This window comes from Neoarius graeffei, chromosome 1 (genome assembly GCF_027579695.1).
Source record: "Neoarius graeffei isolate fNeoGra1 chromosome 1, fNeoGra1.pri, whole genome shotgun sequence".
NCBI classification, from domain to species: domain Eukaryota; kingdom Metazoa; phylum Chordata; class Actinopteri; order Siluriformes; family Ariidae; genus Neoarius; species Neoarius graeffei.
In genome coordinates this window covers 14,707,965-14,725,481 of record NC_083569.1, presented here as the reverse complement: position 1 = coordinate 14,725,481, position 17,517 = coordinate 14,707,965, and the positions used below count along the sequence as shown (strand labels likewise).

At 44.7% G+C, this 17,517-nt stretch overlaps 1 protein-coding gene across 1 annotated transcript; it reads left to right on the top strand.

The window, feature by feature from the left end:
* Positions 1–50: 50 nt before the first annotated feature.
* Positions 51–17,517, top strand: rem2 (RAS (RAD and GEM)-like GTP binding 2; the record flags this gene model as incomplete). The annotated part of the gene is made up of 4 exons (XM_060917809.1): positions 51–231; positions 4,484–4,557; positions 9,211–9,388; positions 17,212–17,517. Coding segments are annotated over 4 exons (717 nt in total), but the record flags the coding sequence as incomplete, so codon positions are not given.

Sequence of the window (17,517 nt, the reverse complement as noted above, 5' to 3'; positions counted from 1 at the left end):
CAGGCTCTGAGGATCGTGAGACAACCCGAGGACCTGACTCTGCTTCCGCTTCTGGTTCTGCCAGCAGTGGCGATGCTCAAGATGCACCACTCCTTAAGGCTCCAGAGGAGAAGTATCGTGGGCCACTGCGGCTTGTCTTGTTAGGGCAGGGTGGAGTGGGCAAAACATCACTGGCCCTTTATCTTGCTGGTCTGTCTGAGGATTCAGTAGACCCTGAAAGACTATCAAGCGGTAAGCTTCTCTTCCCTTTTTTATGTAGCTTGTTTTGTTACCTCCTATGGCTTGGTCTTCCAGGTCCATCACATTACCCTACATCTTCACTCAATTGAAGACTTTTTTCATCGGAGTTATCAAATGCACTCCTCACTTAATGAGGGAGCAACTGTTTTATAGCTGTCTGTAATGCTAACAGGCCTTAACTTGCTGAAGTAAAACAGCCAGATAGTGTGGTATTTTAATGGTTAGTTAGCATAAGTGTTATGTAATGTGGCATAAAACACTTCCATGGGAGGGGCTAGGTTTCCTGTAACAGCATGCCATGTCCTATATAAATCAAACTTGTTCTCACACCTACCTGTAGTGATGTTGAACTGTTAGAGGGTGCTTCAAAGTGCTGTTATTGAGGCCTTCTCTACTCCTTGACTTTCAATTAGTGACCTGGAAGAATGTCTTTAAGGCTGTACCAGTACTATGAGTTGGTCAGTTGGTAAGGAATCTGAAGTGCTGAAATGCAACAGATTTTCATTTCTTGTTGCAGTATGTTGCACTATCTGGAATTTCTGTACATATGTAATGGTGTCTTAAGCCCCGTTTCCTCTGACTTTCAGCCCAGTTTTTGCTATTGCAGACAAACCTGTATTCTTTAGTCATGCTTGTTCATGTTGGTTAGTGTTCCCAGCCTGTTTGAGTGGCAGATCTGCTGCATGTGCTAATGTGGACAATCCTTCTTTGAATTGAATGTGTACACTCAGAGGGGAACATGTGGAATGCACCATGTGTTCCCCTGAGTGTACACATTCAATTTCCTTTTCTTTAGCCCTTTGTCATTGTTTGACAAGAGGTTAAACAAATGGATGTTCTTGAGCCATTCGGCTGTATTGGTGTTGAGTTCTATTAGGCCTTCCAGGCTGCTTGGGGGTCACAAGGTTGGGCAGGTTTGGATTAGGTGCTGCAATGTCTGTGGCAAACTACATTTGCAGGTATTATCGCATGCACCAATGGATTTAAGGAATGCAGGAGTCCTGCAACAGCCAGTGCATATATGGTTCAGTTGTACCCAGGCCTTATGATCCAGCTGATGGCCACTGGGCTTGGTGGTGGGAGTTTTGATTAACATGTAGAGTTTTGTCAAGAGTACTCCACTCTGCTTGCCATCTGTTCTCCATTCAGGATGCTGACAGTGGTAGATGTTCTTGAAGCTTTGCAGCTCTAGTAGCAAAGTGTTCTGTCTTTTGCCAGTTGATTGGCCAAATGGTATGTGGAGCATACTGTTTGGTGTTTCTTAATTTGAGGTGCTGGAGAGCAAGGTATCTACAAAGTGAGGTAAGATCAGCTTCCAGGGTAGATTGTATCTCTTCATAGGTTTGGGCTGAGTAGTCAGTAGCACAGTCCTCTGCATACAGGTACTTGCTTGATATAATAGATGGATAATCTGCTGTATAAGGGCCAGAACAGACTCCTGAGGTAGGCCATTGCAGAGCTTCTGTTTCCTACTACATTTGATGCTTGAGGTTGTAATGGTGTGGATTATGCTTCAAAACACGATTAACCTTGCAAGCTTCATGTTGGGGATGAGTTGGAGCAGCTTCAAGTACAGGCTGCGATGCCAAACAGTATTGTATATGGCTGTTAAGTCAATGTACATGATGCTGAAATTCTCCTTTTGTTGGAATGTGGCCTTGATGCTGTGGACCAGGTGAACTACTTGGTCTGTAGTGGACCTCCCTCTGCAAAAGCCAGCCTGCTCATGGGGCAGGTGAGCCTTGACAGTCACTAATGCAGGCAAGGATAACCCTCTCCATCAGCTTATATTATGCAGAGGAGGGAGATTGGCTGGTAACTCCAGGGGTCTTCTGCAGGCTTCCTGGATTTCAGGATGGTAACCACTTTGGACTGACTGTCTCCAGACAGTTGGTAAGGAATCTGCATAGTCAACAGGGAGCATAAATTCCCAAATGAAAGAGGAACTTGGCATGTACTAGGTCAATACCAGGAGCTTTTCTGCTCCTCAGGCATAGTATAGCATCCATTAGTTGTTCCAATGTAATGGGGCCTGAGCTCACTCAAGGCAGGGAGGTGGAAAGTGGATTCTGATTCATGTTAACCTTGAGTGTGAGCCTTAGTTTCTTTGTTTTTAGACTTTGATTTGATGTTATTGACAAGAACTGATATGATGGAATTGGCAGTAACCAGGCAATTTTGGCTTGCTGCTATGGCCAGTGGAGATCAGTTTATCAAAGTCCAAGCTTGGTGGCTTGAGTGGGTGAAGTCAATGGCGCTCACGGTTTCCTCCCATCTGGTGCAGCTCCTCTCACCAAGAATCTGCATTAGGTCACATTTTACAGGTTTCTTGTCAGGGCTGGCCACATTGTACTCTCATTGCTGACTCTCCTTCATCCCAGCAGGGTGTATACTACTTCCAGTGATCTCTAGGGAGGAAGGCCTTGGCTGATGAGAGCATGTTGGTAAAGGCACTGTAGGTCTCAGGGAAATCCTCTAGGGTCTAGGAGGTCTTTCGTCAGTGAGTTGGAGGAGCACATTTGCATTGTCTTCATCTGTGAGGTGGTGGGTGAGCTCTCTTGACTCTTGTAAGACCTTCCACATTGAGCTGGAAGATGCAGGTCTTGGAACTTGACATCTCATTTACTTCATCTTGACAGATTGGCCACACTGAGTGCATTACTGGGTGTCACCACATAGATGGTGCTTGAGCCCTCTAGCCCTTAAAATAACTGTCAATTTTGAGATGTATGGGGTTAAGTTTAGGCACAAGCCTCAATGCTGGAGTACAAAACTGTTGTACAGTTTGTCTCTTGATCTGTGCTTTGAAGACGCATGAAATTAGTCTAGGTGTGTGATCACTTGCATTCTGTTCCATTGTTTCAAATGGGTTAATTCTTAACCTCCTAAGGCCCAAGCTGTTTTTTTTTACATGCATTTTTTATTTCTCTTTGCTATTTGGGCTTATTAGAACCTGATTAGAATTAAAAACTAAGCATCTTTTGATAAGATGTACTTTTAGAGAAAGTATGTCCACATGTGGATTCTTGTTCCAAATTTCCATAAAGTGCTGTCCACGCATGTGACCGCTAAGCCCTAGGAGGTTAAGGGTGTTTCTTGACCCTAACCCACAGCTGTTCTGTGTTGTATGTATGCTGGTCCTGATGTGATCTACATGCAATCAGGAAAGTAGAATGAACAGTGAGAAGCTCTGAGCATGAAGGCAATCAGTCACCCATCTTGGGTGTTTTAACTGGGGGGGGTTCCTCTTAGTAAAAAAAATTACATGGTTGTGCAAGGAGTGAGTGGTGACTATATGAATGAGTGACTTCAACATGAGAACTTTATGTAAGGTTTGTTTTTAAAAAAACAAACTAATCTGCATAGCCATTGTTTATGGGCCCATGTAAGTTAAGAGAATATTAACTTTAAACCAGTTTCTCATTGACTATGACCTAGTCAGCAGGGAAACTCTGGGAGTGACTTCACTGGAGTGAAATGTCGGATGTCACTTGGCTCTGCAATTCATGTTTGTATAGAAAAATGGGAGTTCAACACAAACTTGGTCTGCATGTTCTTTCTATAAGGTATCCAAACTTATCAAAGCAACTCTTGCTGGTACATCCTCATGAGTGGCTTTGGTTCTTCATGTTCTGGCTATAGCTTATGTGAAAAGTGGCATGTTTCCCAGTAAAACCTATGTATAAACTCCCATTTTTTTATATTCAGGGCTCTGGCACAAGCAGTTTTCATTTTGCTGTTTAATATTGGAAGTTGGTAAAGATCATGCAACAAACAAAAGCTACTGGAAGCTTAACTTGTGGTAATACTCTTTTTGATTTTTGAGGCAATTAAGCTAACTTGTCCTAAAATATGAAGGGAGCCTTAAATGTAGTCATGTAATGCTGAAGCTAAATGTGTTACTGAGCACAATGCCTTGACTTGTACATCTAGAACAATGAGCACTGAATTCTGTAAATATTACTTAAATTCTTGGTCACCTTGAAGTACCTAGTAGCTGAATTGAAAATGCAGACAAGTGTTTTAATTTGTAAAGTGTCCTACAAGAGTAAATTCACAAACCTTGATTGGCTTCAAATTGTGTAACTGTTGGCATTACTGCAGTTGTGATTTTAACATCAAAAATGGTTAGTGAAGGGACACCTCAGGATGTGCTGTTCTTGGACAATCAACTTTGGCTTGGGTCAAGACCCCCAAAGCCCCTGATTTCATTTAGATTAAATGAAGCCTCTGTCTTTTGCAGATGAACCATACCAGCGAAGGGTGACCGTAGATGATGAGGAGAGCACAATCTTGGTATATGATGACTGGAAACAGGTGACTGTCCTCTGGTACACAAAGTAATCATGCAGCTTTGTGAATTTTGCTGACTCATTCCTTGACCTGTTTAACAGTTACTCCATTATTCATGTGGACCAGACAGAAGCTGTTAATGCTGTTCACATGTGCAATGAAATGGGAGTGCCTGCAGACATCATAGTATCTCAGATTGTATAATACTGCTTTGAGCAACACACTGATGTTAAAACCTGTCGTGGTTTGTCAAAACAATGGGCCTGGGCTTGCTGTGTGGGTTTTATATTTTAAACTGCAGTTGAGATTTTAAAGGAGTCTTTGCAAAACTGAGGGAGAATCTGTTTGCTGCAGCCTCAGTGCTGCATAGAGGCTTGTTTTAGAAGAAATTGTGTAACTTGTTCCACTTATGTACAGAGAAAGCCAGGAGACTTCTTCTATGAAATTAGGAAGATTTGTACTTGAGACAAATGCAACAGTCCTGGCAGACTATAAAGCAAACTTCCTGCCTTCAGAATTAGTCTGGTTGCAATGCAAAATTGATAGTTAACACATGCAGTCATAGAACACTAACAGTTGGGTTTTTTCCCTTGCATTTGTACCACTCATGAGGACTTCAATTATCCCTTACTGAATCAGGAATAAAACTCAATAGGGCATGCTGTTGTAGGAAAAGGTTTATTGGGGTGTAACTTGGCATTTGAGCAGTTGAAAGTCTTTGGTCAAGTGTCATGACTGTTCTTGCAATTGTAGTACAATTTGGTACTGTGTAATGAGGCTTTACATTTTCCAAGTATTTTACTTGGATGAAACAGCAAGATTATATGGCATACATGCCACAGTGAATGAACTTGTCACACTTGTGAAATTCCTCTCTGCATTAACCCATCTGAAGCAGTGAACATGTACCCAGAGCAGTGGGCAGCCATGCTAACAGCACCTGGGGAGCAGTTGGGAGTTGGGTATCTCAGCCCCAAGGCTGTCTCATATTAACCTAATCACATGTCTTTGAACTGTGGGGGGGACTGGAGCATCCAGAGGAAATCCATGCAGATACAGGGAGAAAATGCAAACTCTAAAGGCCCTGCTGGGCTTGAACCCAGAGCCTTCTTACTGTGAGGTGACCATGCTAACCACTTGCACCACTGTGCTAAATGAGCTGTTACTACAGAAATAAATGGCTAGAACAGCACATTAATACTAAATGGTGACTCAAACTGCTTAGCTAGTACTGGTAAGCACTCCACCTTCCTTCTGGTGTTTGCCCCAATTCATGCTGTCATATGTGCAGTCTAAATTTGTCCATTCTGAGCATGGTGGCTTTGTGGAAGTGGACCCACAGCCTATGTATAAAGGGCTTATTGTAGGCTTGCAAAAACATTCATGGTTGCAGATAATTGTACACTAATGAAAGTGTGCTTATAAATACAATTCTGCTGATGGGTCCCCTAAATCCAATGTGGTGGCCTTTGGGTTTTGTCTTCTAAGACCCATTATGTGGATTATCTCTTTGGATATACTTCAGGACTGAGTGAGCAGTGACTGAACTTCCTGTCCATGCTGGTGTCTTTCCATCTACTTGAGGGAATGTTTGGGAATTAAATTCAAGAGATGCAAGTGGCCTAGCAGGAGGTCTTCATGGCTCCTAGCTTTTCAGTATGTAATCCCTCATGGGAACATTTGCATTCACTTAAATTTGGATGCAAAATGGTCAATTGGCAACTTTTCCAAAGCATGAACTAGAGCCCTGCATTCCTGCAGGACCCACTACAAAGCAGTGCGGCACAGGACAAATTTTGAAAGCTCATTGTGGGTGTGGGCAGGAGGGGGAGTGCACAATGCGGGCAGGAGAGGTGATAAGCTGCAGTCCTGCAACTAAACATGTTTAAAATAAAATTTATAAATTTGTCTAACATATATAATTTGTGCTGGATATCTTATTTGGCATTAATAAAAACATTAAGATGCCTAAATTTGCAGATGTGGTTGTGGCAGCAGGGGTGTGGCCAAGCAGCTGTCTGTGAATGGAGGGTGGGGTCAGGGAAGGTAAGTGGCTAGGTCATTACACCTGAGGTCAATTTTGTTTGTTGCAGGGATGGAGTATAAAGGGAGGGGGAGAGGAGAGAAGAGGGATTTGCTCCCCAACCACAACACGTGTGACCGAAAAAGCTGAAAAGCTCAAAGTGAGTGGTGTGTCCTGGGTTTCAGCACCACTGTAGTAATCCCTGATGTGAGTGGAGCACAGAAGTGCAGCAGGCAAGAGTTTGTGTTCACACCCACTGACTTTATTGAGCTTTTCAGCTTTCACTTGTGTGTATGCACATTGTGGTCGGGGAGCAAATCCCTCTTCTCTCCTCTCCCCCTCCCTTTATACTCCATGCCTGCAACACACACAAATTGACATCAGGTGTAATGACACTTACCTTCCCTGACCCTGCCCTCCATTCACAGACTGCTGCTTGGCCATGCCCCTGCTGCCACAGTGGTCTAATCTTGCATATGTTTCCGATTCCTTTCCGCTCTTCCGTGTTTGAGATCTCCGATCATGGCAGAAGAGCAGAGTTCCTCTAGTGAAGCTCACAATGGGTATCTCTGTAAAGCCTCAGCTGTGCATGCTGCTTGGCATCGTGCACCCTTGCTCCATGCGCTAGGTGAAAGATCAGTCAGTGGAGAGCTAAGCTCAGCATGTTAAATTCCCTGAGCCAATGACACGAACTTCCATGAGAAATAATGCAAATGTCTGCCTCATGCAGGATTTGCGAGCGGGACAAAATGTGGCAGGCAGGAGTGGGACTGAATCATAATTCTTTGTGGGAGCGGGACTGAATTCTGTCCTGCGCAGACCTCTAGCATGAACCACCTAACAAGTCTGTGGTGTTTCAGCAGGTCTGTAATATTGCCTTTGCTTTCAGTTGTCTTAAGTACTTGAATGAGATTCAGGATGGGTGTGGCTTTTTAAGTGTTTCTGTTTTGGGGCACTGTTTCATGAGTCACTTTGGTAAGTTGCACTGGCTGTTTTTAGTCAGTAAATTGCATCTTATCTCTGGTTATGCACTTAGACTGCGGTTTGAGACAGCTAGCCATAGAAAGTGAGTATTCAGTTATCCATTATTGTGGCTTGAAAATGCAAGGTTAGTTGGTACAATGAACATTAGGTCATTAGATTGTTAGTTTTGATTTGTGACTCAGTCTGGGGGAAACCAATCAGGTCTGAGAGATGACATGAGACTTAAATATTGCAAGTTGCTTTAGAGATGGAAACCAATATGGCTAATCAGTCAGAACTCTTTTCCCAACTTAAAATTTGGTAGTGTTTTCCATAAGTAGATTATTGTAGAGGTAGATGCAGTGGCTCTTGGAAAAGGGAAGTTTGTCAAGGAAACTTCTAGTTTTCAGATCTACATGAGATGGTAGTCGTCATAAATCACTTGACCATAGCAAGGGCCTACACTTATGGATTTGACTGATTTGGTGCCACATGTACTGACAACTGACACTTTATCAAGATTTAATGTCCCTTACAGACTTTTTTTTTTGGGTGGGGGAGAAGATGTTAAATCAGGTTTACACTCTGACATGTTAACAGGTTTCCATCAGTGAGACTGTTGGGCATTGGCACCTTGTTAATTATCTTTACTGAAGTGTTTGAAGGATAAACGGCTACCCAAGCCATTATAATCAGAGCATGTGAAGTGTGTGCGCTAACAAACCACATGCAAAATGGCTTTTAAAGCAGTATAATGGGGGGGGGGGTCATGGCTCAGGTGAATAAGGCGCCATACCATAAATCCAGGGATCTGGGTTTGATTCTGACCTGAGGTCATTTCCCAATCTCTCCTGCTCACTTCCTGTCTCTACACTGTCCTATCCAATAAAGGTGAAAAAAGCCCCCCCAAAAAAGCAGTATAATGGTCAGTGCAGCTGCTTCTAGTCTGAGGTGTTATAGTAAAAATAAGCGAATATTAGAAAAACCATATTCTAATCATTATTTCATCACATCCACTGGCCAGCCTGACTATTCAGTTTTGTACTACATACATAAATGCTTTTACATTTAATGTACAAATGTATCAGTCTGGGGGAAAACCCTGTCTGCCAAATTCTTGCAAACAAAGGATTTTCTGTCCATACCATACTTTGAATAAAACGGAACAGTTTCTCAAGGTTAAGTCACTTCAGTGTTGCTTTTAATCTTGCCTAGGCCATGTTCCTGAAAAGGTCATCTAGTCGGTTTGCATAAAGATGTCCATGTTCCTATTGAAAACTAGAAAGGGTGGGTTTAGATTACATGAATATTTTCCAAGGCAACTTGCACAGCAAGCTGTTATGAACCATATTCTCCCACTTGCTTTGTCCAGCTCACTCTGACAGACCCACAAACCTATTTGGCCAGGAGGAGGAAGTTCCTTAGCTTATCCACACTAGTCTTAAATAAGATTATTGGCTTGTGCTCTAGGTTGGAAAGGAAAAGGCCCACAATAAGGGTCAGTAAATTAGTAGCCAGACTTTACAAGAGCAAGTTCTAGGACTTTATGCAGAAAAGCAAAATGCATTTTGGTCCAGGAAAAAACATTTGTTTTAATCCATAGACTGGGAACCAAAAGTGTACAGTTTCTACTAAATATTGAGTCAGAATTGTATTCTTGACTAACTCTAGCCTCTGTGTGTGATTGACAGGATATCAACACGCTACAGTGTGAGGTGTGCATACTGGTGTTCTCACTGACGGACCGCCATACTTTCTACCGTGTGTTTCAGCTGCGCTTCTCACTGACAGACACCCATCCCTATACTCCTGTTGTCCTTGTGGGCAGCAAGAGTGACCTGGTGCGCTCCCGTGAGGTCAACACAGAGGGTAAAGGCCAAGGAACAATTTATTGAACAGCTCAAGAGGCACCCATTTAATTAGTAATGGTGTAGAACAGAATGGTGTTGAATTCTTGAATCTGATTGGTCAGAAGGTGATCACTTTTTACAATAAAACCTGAGTGCCAGCTGCAATTTTTAATGCACACTATAATATGCTTTGGATTCTATAGCTCAAAGCAATTAAATTTTAGTGCTTTTAACAATTAACTTTCAAAGCAGCTTTATAGAATTGCATAAATTCTGGATATGACTTTTAAGCTAATTTAAAGTTTATCCCTAATAAGTGAGCCAGAAGGTGATGGTGGCAAGGGGGGGACTCTGACAATGTGAAGGTTCCTTGAGCAGAACCAGGATTGGAAGGGAACCCATCCTTGTCTGGGTGACACCGAAGGTGTTTATAAATTACTTGCTTCTAGTGGTGTGCAGTTATTAGTGAGAATTTCCTGGTTACATGATTTTTACATGAGTGCAAAACTGGCAATTGCAGTCTAAAGCATGGCTTTGAAATGCATCTTTAGGCTGTCTGTATTGGGTCATTTTCATCAGGAGAGAGATGAGGAGTACTCCAACCAGAAGTAAGGCATGAAGCTGCATCAGGTGGGTCTGGAGAGCAGAAGGGATGACTATTATTGGGAGGGGAAGAGGGATGTAATCTCTAAGAACAGGCATGGTCATGTGTAAGCAGGGACTGGCAGGACTGACTAACATGACATACTGTAACTTAAAAGGGAAAGCCAGATGACAAATGTTTGTTTTTTGGGGGGGGTGCGTCCTAGTTTATCAATAGTCAGAACCCTCCAGATCTGCTCTTTTACATAAGCTATTGAAGGCTCGACTAATGTTTTCAGCCTGGACTTGAACACTGAGGCTGTGTCCAAGTCCTGAACACTACTTGGAAGGCTGTTCATAACTGGGGCTTTAAGAATATTCTGGCCCTGCTGCAGGGCCAGCCCAAGCCTTTAAGGGGCCCTAAGCAGAATTTGATTTGGGGTCCCCCACACCACCAAAACTACACTGCTAGCTGCCTTATTTCTTAGGCTAAACAGTCTAGCCACCCACCATAATCTGTTTTTAGTTGGTTTACATTATACTGCAACTTGTGGCTATTGCAATATAAAATATTCAGTGATGTGTGGCATATTTGTAAGTAAAACAACAAATCAGTAGATAAGACACTGTAAACAAGTTAACCAGTTTATTTTGCACTAATAAGCTAGTTAGCTACTATGACAGACATTCTGTTAGCTAATCCAGCCAACCTAGCCAAAACATAGACCATTTTAATGACACAAATGGTAACATTGGACATTCAAATTTACCTTTTTCTTGCTGCTTTTTCTTCCTCTTGTCTCCCTCTTTGCCCCAGATGGATAATTTCTTTTTTGAGACATGGCTTGGCCATCTAGTCCACCTATCTTCCGAAGTGAAAACTCCTGTCATGTCACGTGCGTCTGGTTGTGCAAGAGCAGTGGCAGCAACCAGCAGCAAGGATTAGTTAACCTAATGTAGCAACTATGAAAATGATACAAAAAATGTTGTCTTGTTTCTGCTATATCATGTCATTGATTTTTTTTTTTTTTTAATTAAAAATATTTTCGCAGGTGGGCATTCCAACTGCTCTTGGGGGGGGGGGGGGCCCCCCGGTGGTGTGTGGGGGGCCCCCCCCGGTGGTGTGTGGGGGGCCCCCCCGGTGGTGTGTGGGGGGCCCCCCCCGGTGGTGTGTGGGGGGCCCCCCCCCCGGTGGTGTGTGGGGGGCCCCCCCGGTGGTGTGTGGGGGGCCCCCCCCCCGGTGGTGTGTGGGGGGGCCCCCCCCCCGGTGGTGTGTGGGGGGGCCCCCCCCCCGGTGGTGTGTGGGGGGCCCCCCCCCCGGTGGTGTGTGGGGGGCCCCCCCCCGGTGGTGTGTGGGGGGCCCCCCCCCCGGTGGTGTGTGGGGGGCCCCCCCCCCGGTGGTGTGTGGGGGGCCCCCCCCCCGGTGGTGTGTGGGGGGCCCCCCCCCCGGTGGTGTGTGGGGGGCCCCCCCCCCGGTGGTGTGTGGGGGGCCCCCCCCCCGGTGGTGTGTGGGGGGCCCCCCCCCCGGTGGTGTGTGGGGGGCCCCCCCCCCGGTGGTGTGTGGGGGGCCCCCCCCCCGGTGGTGTGTGGGGGGCCCCCCCCCCGGTGGTGTGTGGGGGGCCCCCCCCCCGGTGGTGTGTGGGGGGCCCCCCCCCCGGTGGTGTGTGGGGGGCCCCCCCCCCGGTGGTGTGTGGGGGGCCCCCCCCCCGGTGGTGTGTGGGGGGCCCCCCCCCCGGTGGTGTGTGGGGGGCCCCCCCCCCGGTGGTGTGTGGGGGGCCCCCCCCCCGGTGGTGTGTGGGGGGCCCCCCCCCGGTGGTGTGTGGGGGGCCCCCCCCCCGGTGGTGTGTGGGGGGCCCCCCCCCCGGTGGTGTGTGGGGGGCCCTAACGGGCGCTTAATCTGCTTATGCCTTGGGCCGGCCATGCCCTACTGTAACCTTCACTGTCTAAGCTACCAACAAGGAGCCTGCACCTTTTGATCAACCAGTGTGGTGGGACAGACCATGTTTACTCCAGTCTTGTGGCACTACTGCTGATGGTGTAGGATTTGGCTCTCCTTTGCATGGTGATGTAGCAGCACTATTTTAGTGTGGGCTCAATCCTCATCTGTACACTTTGAAGCTAAGTTTTAACAATCAAGGTTATACTGGGCATCTTGTTGGCTGGCTCACAGAGCTAAGTTATGGCATAACTTTAGAAGTTGTAAAGACAGTGGTGCAAAAACTTTTCACTACTGAAAATTGAGCTCTTGCTCCTTGTCTTAGGAGCATAACAACAAAACTGGTTTGCTTCTGTGATTGAAGTCTTAAGATCTAGGCACCCAATGGCCATTTAATATTTTGTAGTATAAATAAAACTGAAGAGTGGAAGTAAATGTCAACTTGCAATAATGGCTTGATCTTCCATCAGCTCAGGTACATGTTTCTAGCTTATGGCTGTCAAGACATTCCCATTTTATATTATGGGGTTGTTGGCTTGCTTAATTATCCCCCTGCCATATAATGGGGGAATTCATTTCCAGAGCATAACTCAAGTAAGGTTTTTAAGCAAAACATGAGTTAAGTGACTAGAGTTGTGCCCTTTGGGATTTCTGACTTTTTCCATGGCAACCAATTCAACTTGGGGGAGGAATGGAGTGGTGGGTTCATGTGGGGGCTAATTCAGTCTTTGTTTTACCATTTTGGCTTATCTTGTGGTAAACCCACTGCCTTTTCTGGTGAAGTCTCATCTTGACATGTACCTTCCTTCCTAGTGTTCCTGATCTGGTGAGCTGTGATGAAGGGGTTCTTCACCTGGAGAAATTGTATTCCAGGCTCTGTGCTCTAATTCCTAATGTTTACCTGATTTGGCTATAAAGGCTGGCATTTGAACTTCCATCTGTTCAAGCTAACTGTTAGTGTCCAAATGGTTATGGACACTGACATGCAGGCTAAAACTCACCAGGGTTGTTGCTGATGTTGAGCAAGACCCACCCCAGAGGGGCAGGATGTGTACAATAGAACTGAATGAACACAAGGACAGGACTGTCATCAGTTGAAGGTTTTGTCTTGGAGCAGCACAACAGTGGTGTTATAACAGTATCAAACTCAAATTTCTCTCTTGCTCCTTTGTGTAATTTCAAAGTACTTGGTGACAGGGAGGACCAGTATTTTCATATTGCTCAGCTAAATAGTCTCTTCATGTGGGGTGTCTTGAATCCATCTTCATGTTCCCAGACCTCTTCAGAGTTTGGCTGGATATCTGGCTCCAGACTGTGCTACACATGTATTATAACGCATTCATTCTCTCTCAGCTACTGGAGGAAGATGCTGTTTAGCAATGAGCTTTTTACACAGTGCCACATGGTGCCTTCATTTCAGTTATTGCCCCATAAATCTCTCCTTCCCTCCAGTTGAGGAGTATGAGCTCAAAGTGCAGTTACATAAGTATTTTTAAATGGCCCTATAGACCCCTTTCACTGTCACCCAAAACCAGAAGTAAACAGACCCTGTGCCATATTGGAAGACCAACAAACTAGTGATTAGGGGGAAATGATGGCAGCGCTATGTGAACCCACGAGAATAAAGTAGAGTGGCAAACGACTAAAACAAATCTGAGCTGTTTTATTTATGATTTATTGGCCCAACAGTAGACTTGAAAGAAACCTGTGTAAGACTTGGCAAAAAACTGTGGATATAATGGATAAGTCTGCATGATTTGTGGACACTGAGGTAAGCAAACGCAAGAAATTCAGATTTAAAACATGCTAAATTGGCCCCAAGTTGATAACTGTATGAGGAGCAAGCCTCCCAGACTTCTACAATTTAATAATAATTTAGGATGGTTTGGGGCTTGCTCGCTGCTGCCAGGTTGGTTGAGTAGCCTGACTTTTTTTTTTTTTTTCCCCCCCCTTGCGTGTGGTATCATTGTGAGGTTTTTTTGAACATGCCAATGTGGACATGATTTCCCCTGATGGGTTATGACTTCAGACATGATGTGTGGAGTCCACGTGATGTGCGTAAGATGGGCTTATGTGTTTGGAGATCCGTGCTCCGAGGCAAGCGCCCCAAGGGGAAAAAAGGGACCCCCAAAAAATCAGCATAGTTCAAACACTGAGTGTAGGCACTGGGTGTAAACAACATAGTTTACAATGTGTGGGTAGCAAACAGATGGCAGAATTGGTGTCAGGTCCTCATGTTTCCATTCTCCCTTGCCGCAAGTCTTATCATATGGGTCAAACCCATCAATCTCAGCCAGTTTCTCCACATACCATGCCCTTTCTGCAGCTGGTAATGTACTCGCATAACCAGAATTATCAGCCATCGTGTCACTTTACTCTCGCTTGTACTTTGTTTTATATTGTGAGTGCATGTACTTGGTCTTCCAATATGGCACCTAACAAAATCTTGCAGCGCGGTGACGTCATGTGAAAGGGGTCTATTCTGTCCATCTCCTCCCCCACCAGTCTAGGAAACCAGAAGATGTAAATGGTCCTTAAGACTTCCCTGAGCTGGGAGACTTTTACAGCTAAAGTACAACCATTGTAAGATTTAATTAAAAAAAAGGATCTTGGCTTATGTGGTATGTCTACTGCATGTTTCAGTGTATGAGCTGATACTATAGAACCAATATTATAACGGTGCATTAACACCAACCTATAGTTTATTCCAGCCAGAACTACTATCCAGGCTGTCTTATGGAAACTAACACATTCTGACCAATCATATTCAAGAAGTAAAGTGTGATGTAAATATCTTAACTGTTGGCTAGTGATGTTTAGTGTTACACTTGGTGTATAGGCTCATGCACTGGACCTGACTAGGACAAAGTGGTTGAGATGAATGAAGGTTTCTGGATCTCTTCTCCCCAGTGAGCTTTCCCTTCTGGATGCTTCTTGGAAGCTGTTCGACAATATAAACCAGGCTTTAAAACTATTTTTGTAATTTGAGAAGATCTTTATCCCACAATGGGGAAATTTCCTGTTTGCAGCAGCACAGTGGATGGCAGAAGAGGACATTGAGCCACAAGTAAATACTGAAGATGAATACTAAATTGGAGGAATTATAAAGTAGATGCAACACTTGTTGCACATTAGGTGGCTGTAATTGCAAAAGAGAAACGGGGTAAGCAACAACTGACACTCATACAGATGAGTTTACTGTGAGCAGTGCTGGTTGTACAGTAACAGCTGCAGGAATGGTCTACAGTAATACTCCTTCACACTTGGGGTGGTGCAACCTCCTGTTAAAGGAGCTCTACAGTCCATTGAGTAAGTCCTGTAGGGGGTGGGAGTTCTGCATCATAGATGACAGCTTAGCCATCCTCCTTCCACCCATTGGCTCCAGGGAGCATCCTAGCACAGAGCTGGCCCTCCTGATTGGTTTGTCCAGTCTCTTCCAGTCAGCTGTGGAGATGCTGCTCACTCAGCAAACCGTCATTAAGATGGCTGATGCCACCAGTGTCAAGGTCTTTGAGTGCTCCTTGCACTCAAAGACCAGAGTCTCTACAGCAGATATAGCCTGCTCTGACCCTTCCTGTATGGTGTTCAGGTGAACACCCAGGTACTTAAGATGTCACCAGCTCAATGTCCTTCCCTTGGATGCTCACTGGTGTTGAGGGGTGGGAGCACCTGTGAAAATCCACTGGATGGTGTCTTATGTAAACCTAGAGCTCCCATAACAGGTTATTGAAGCTTAACATGGAGTCTTTTGTACCTTTTTTGAGATCAATCTTATGATTGACGGCTTTGTTTGATGGGCACAAGAAAAATGGTCACAATAAAATGGCTGGTATTTTGACATTTGTTCTCCTGCAGAAATTGATTCTCAAGTTCACTTTGAATTATAGCCCATCTTATCAGAGTAGACCAGAAACTTGCATTTGATTCTCCTCCCAAGTGACATGGCTTACAACATAAGCTAATGCAGCATCCAGGTTTTCTAGATCTGCAGGATTCAGATTGGGATCTGAAAAGCAAAGCTGATTCACCTGTAGAACTACTTGTCAAAGGCTCACATCCTTGTTCTGGTATTTTCTTAACAGTACATGTTAAAGGGATGGCTTCAACTGAGCCTGGTTCCAATCAAGATTATTTCCCTATAGTGTCAGTTTTGATGGTCACCTCTGGATTTCTGCCAAGCTGACTTTGACCATGTATAATTAAGTGCTATACAAATAATTGAAATGAGAATTGCAACCTGTTTGGTAAGGTACTAATGACTAGGGACAATAGCCTTAAGCAAAGGGGGTCTCATGTCTATTGATGCAAGATTTGCAGATGTAATATTTGGAGAAATAAACTTGCCTTTCTTAAGCAAAATAAGGCATAATGGCCTTTGCAGTGTGCACACTAAAGAGAAGTAAACATTTCTTGCATGTTTAGTTAATGAAACTGTTACTTTTGCTTTATTCAGAACACCATGGCATTGATTTGATGCAACTCTTTCCTTATGATGTGAAGACCACAAGGTGTCAACCATTCCTTTGAGATTCAGGTCCATGTTGGCATGAGTGAATTACATGATCAACCATACTGAATAGCTTGCATTTGCACTCTTTCAGGCAGGTCACATCTAGTGACAGTCTTGAAATGCACTGAAGTTAGTCATGAACATGTTGGTCGGAGTGCTTTGTGACCTTGCCATGATCAGATTGTTCCCATGAAGGGAAGCACATCTACCAGTTATCAGCAGCAAAACTTGGATGGGTTGTGGCATTCAAACAGTGCTTGGTATTAAAGGGTTGTGTGCCAAGAAAACATTTCCCATACCATTTTATACACTGTCTGAACTATTGACCCACAAGGCAGGCTGGGTTTATGCAGCTGATGTAACACTGATCTTGTGTTTGTATCAGAAATTGATTAATCAGAGCAGGTGACTTTTTTTTTTTTTTTAAAAAGTCTTATCTGTAAACCTGTTCTCCCCCCCCCAAAAAAAAGCCCAAGATTCCTGTTCTTGGCTGACAGGACCTAAAGGGTCAACATGCACTGCCTCTCCCCCCCCCGTTTTTATGTGAACACTAAGCTCTGTAGCTGTATTGTGTTGCTGCCACATGATTGGCGACTTTGGACAGTTGCATTAACTTGCAGGTGGCTGGCTTAGTGACTTCAAGTGGAGTCTGTGATGTACCCAATCAACCTGTGAGCTTGATTCTGCAATGAGATAGAGAATGATGGTTGTGCAAAAAAAGCTGAGGGGTTTTGTCAATGGATGGTTTTTTTTTTTTTTTTTTAAATTGCTTAAAAGCTAGACTCTTACAGCATTCTTGCTTTCTCTCACTCAGAAGCCCACTCCAATGCCATGACGTTCGACTGTGTGTACCTAGAGCTCTCCATTACACTGGATCACGGCACTAAGGAGCTCCTGGAGACTGCAGTGAGGGTTGCCCGTGGCCAGAGTCCAGGGCCTGGTTGGACTGGTAGCAAACCTGAAAGCCTTACCAGCAGGGCCAAGCGCTTCCTGACAGGCCTGGTGCCACGCTCACACCGTGGGCGTGGCCGTGAGCAGAGAGGTAGATTGACACGGCAGAGGTCTCGCTCCTCTTTTGACCTCGGTGCCCCATTATAGACATGATTGAGTAGCTGCACAC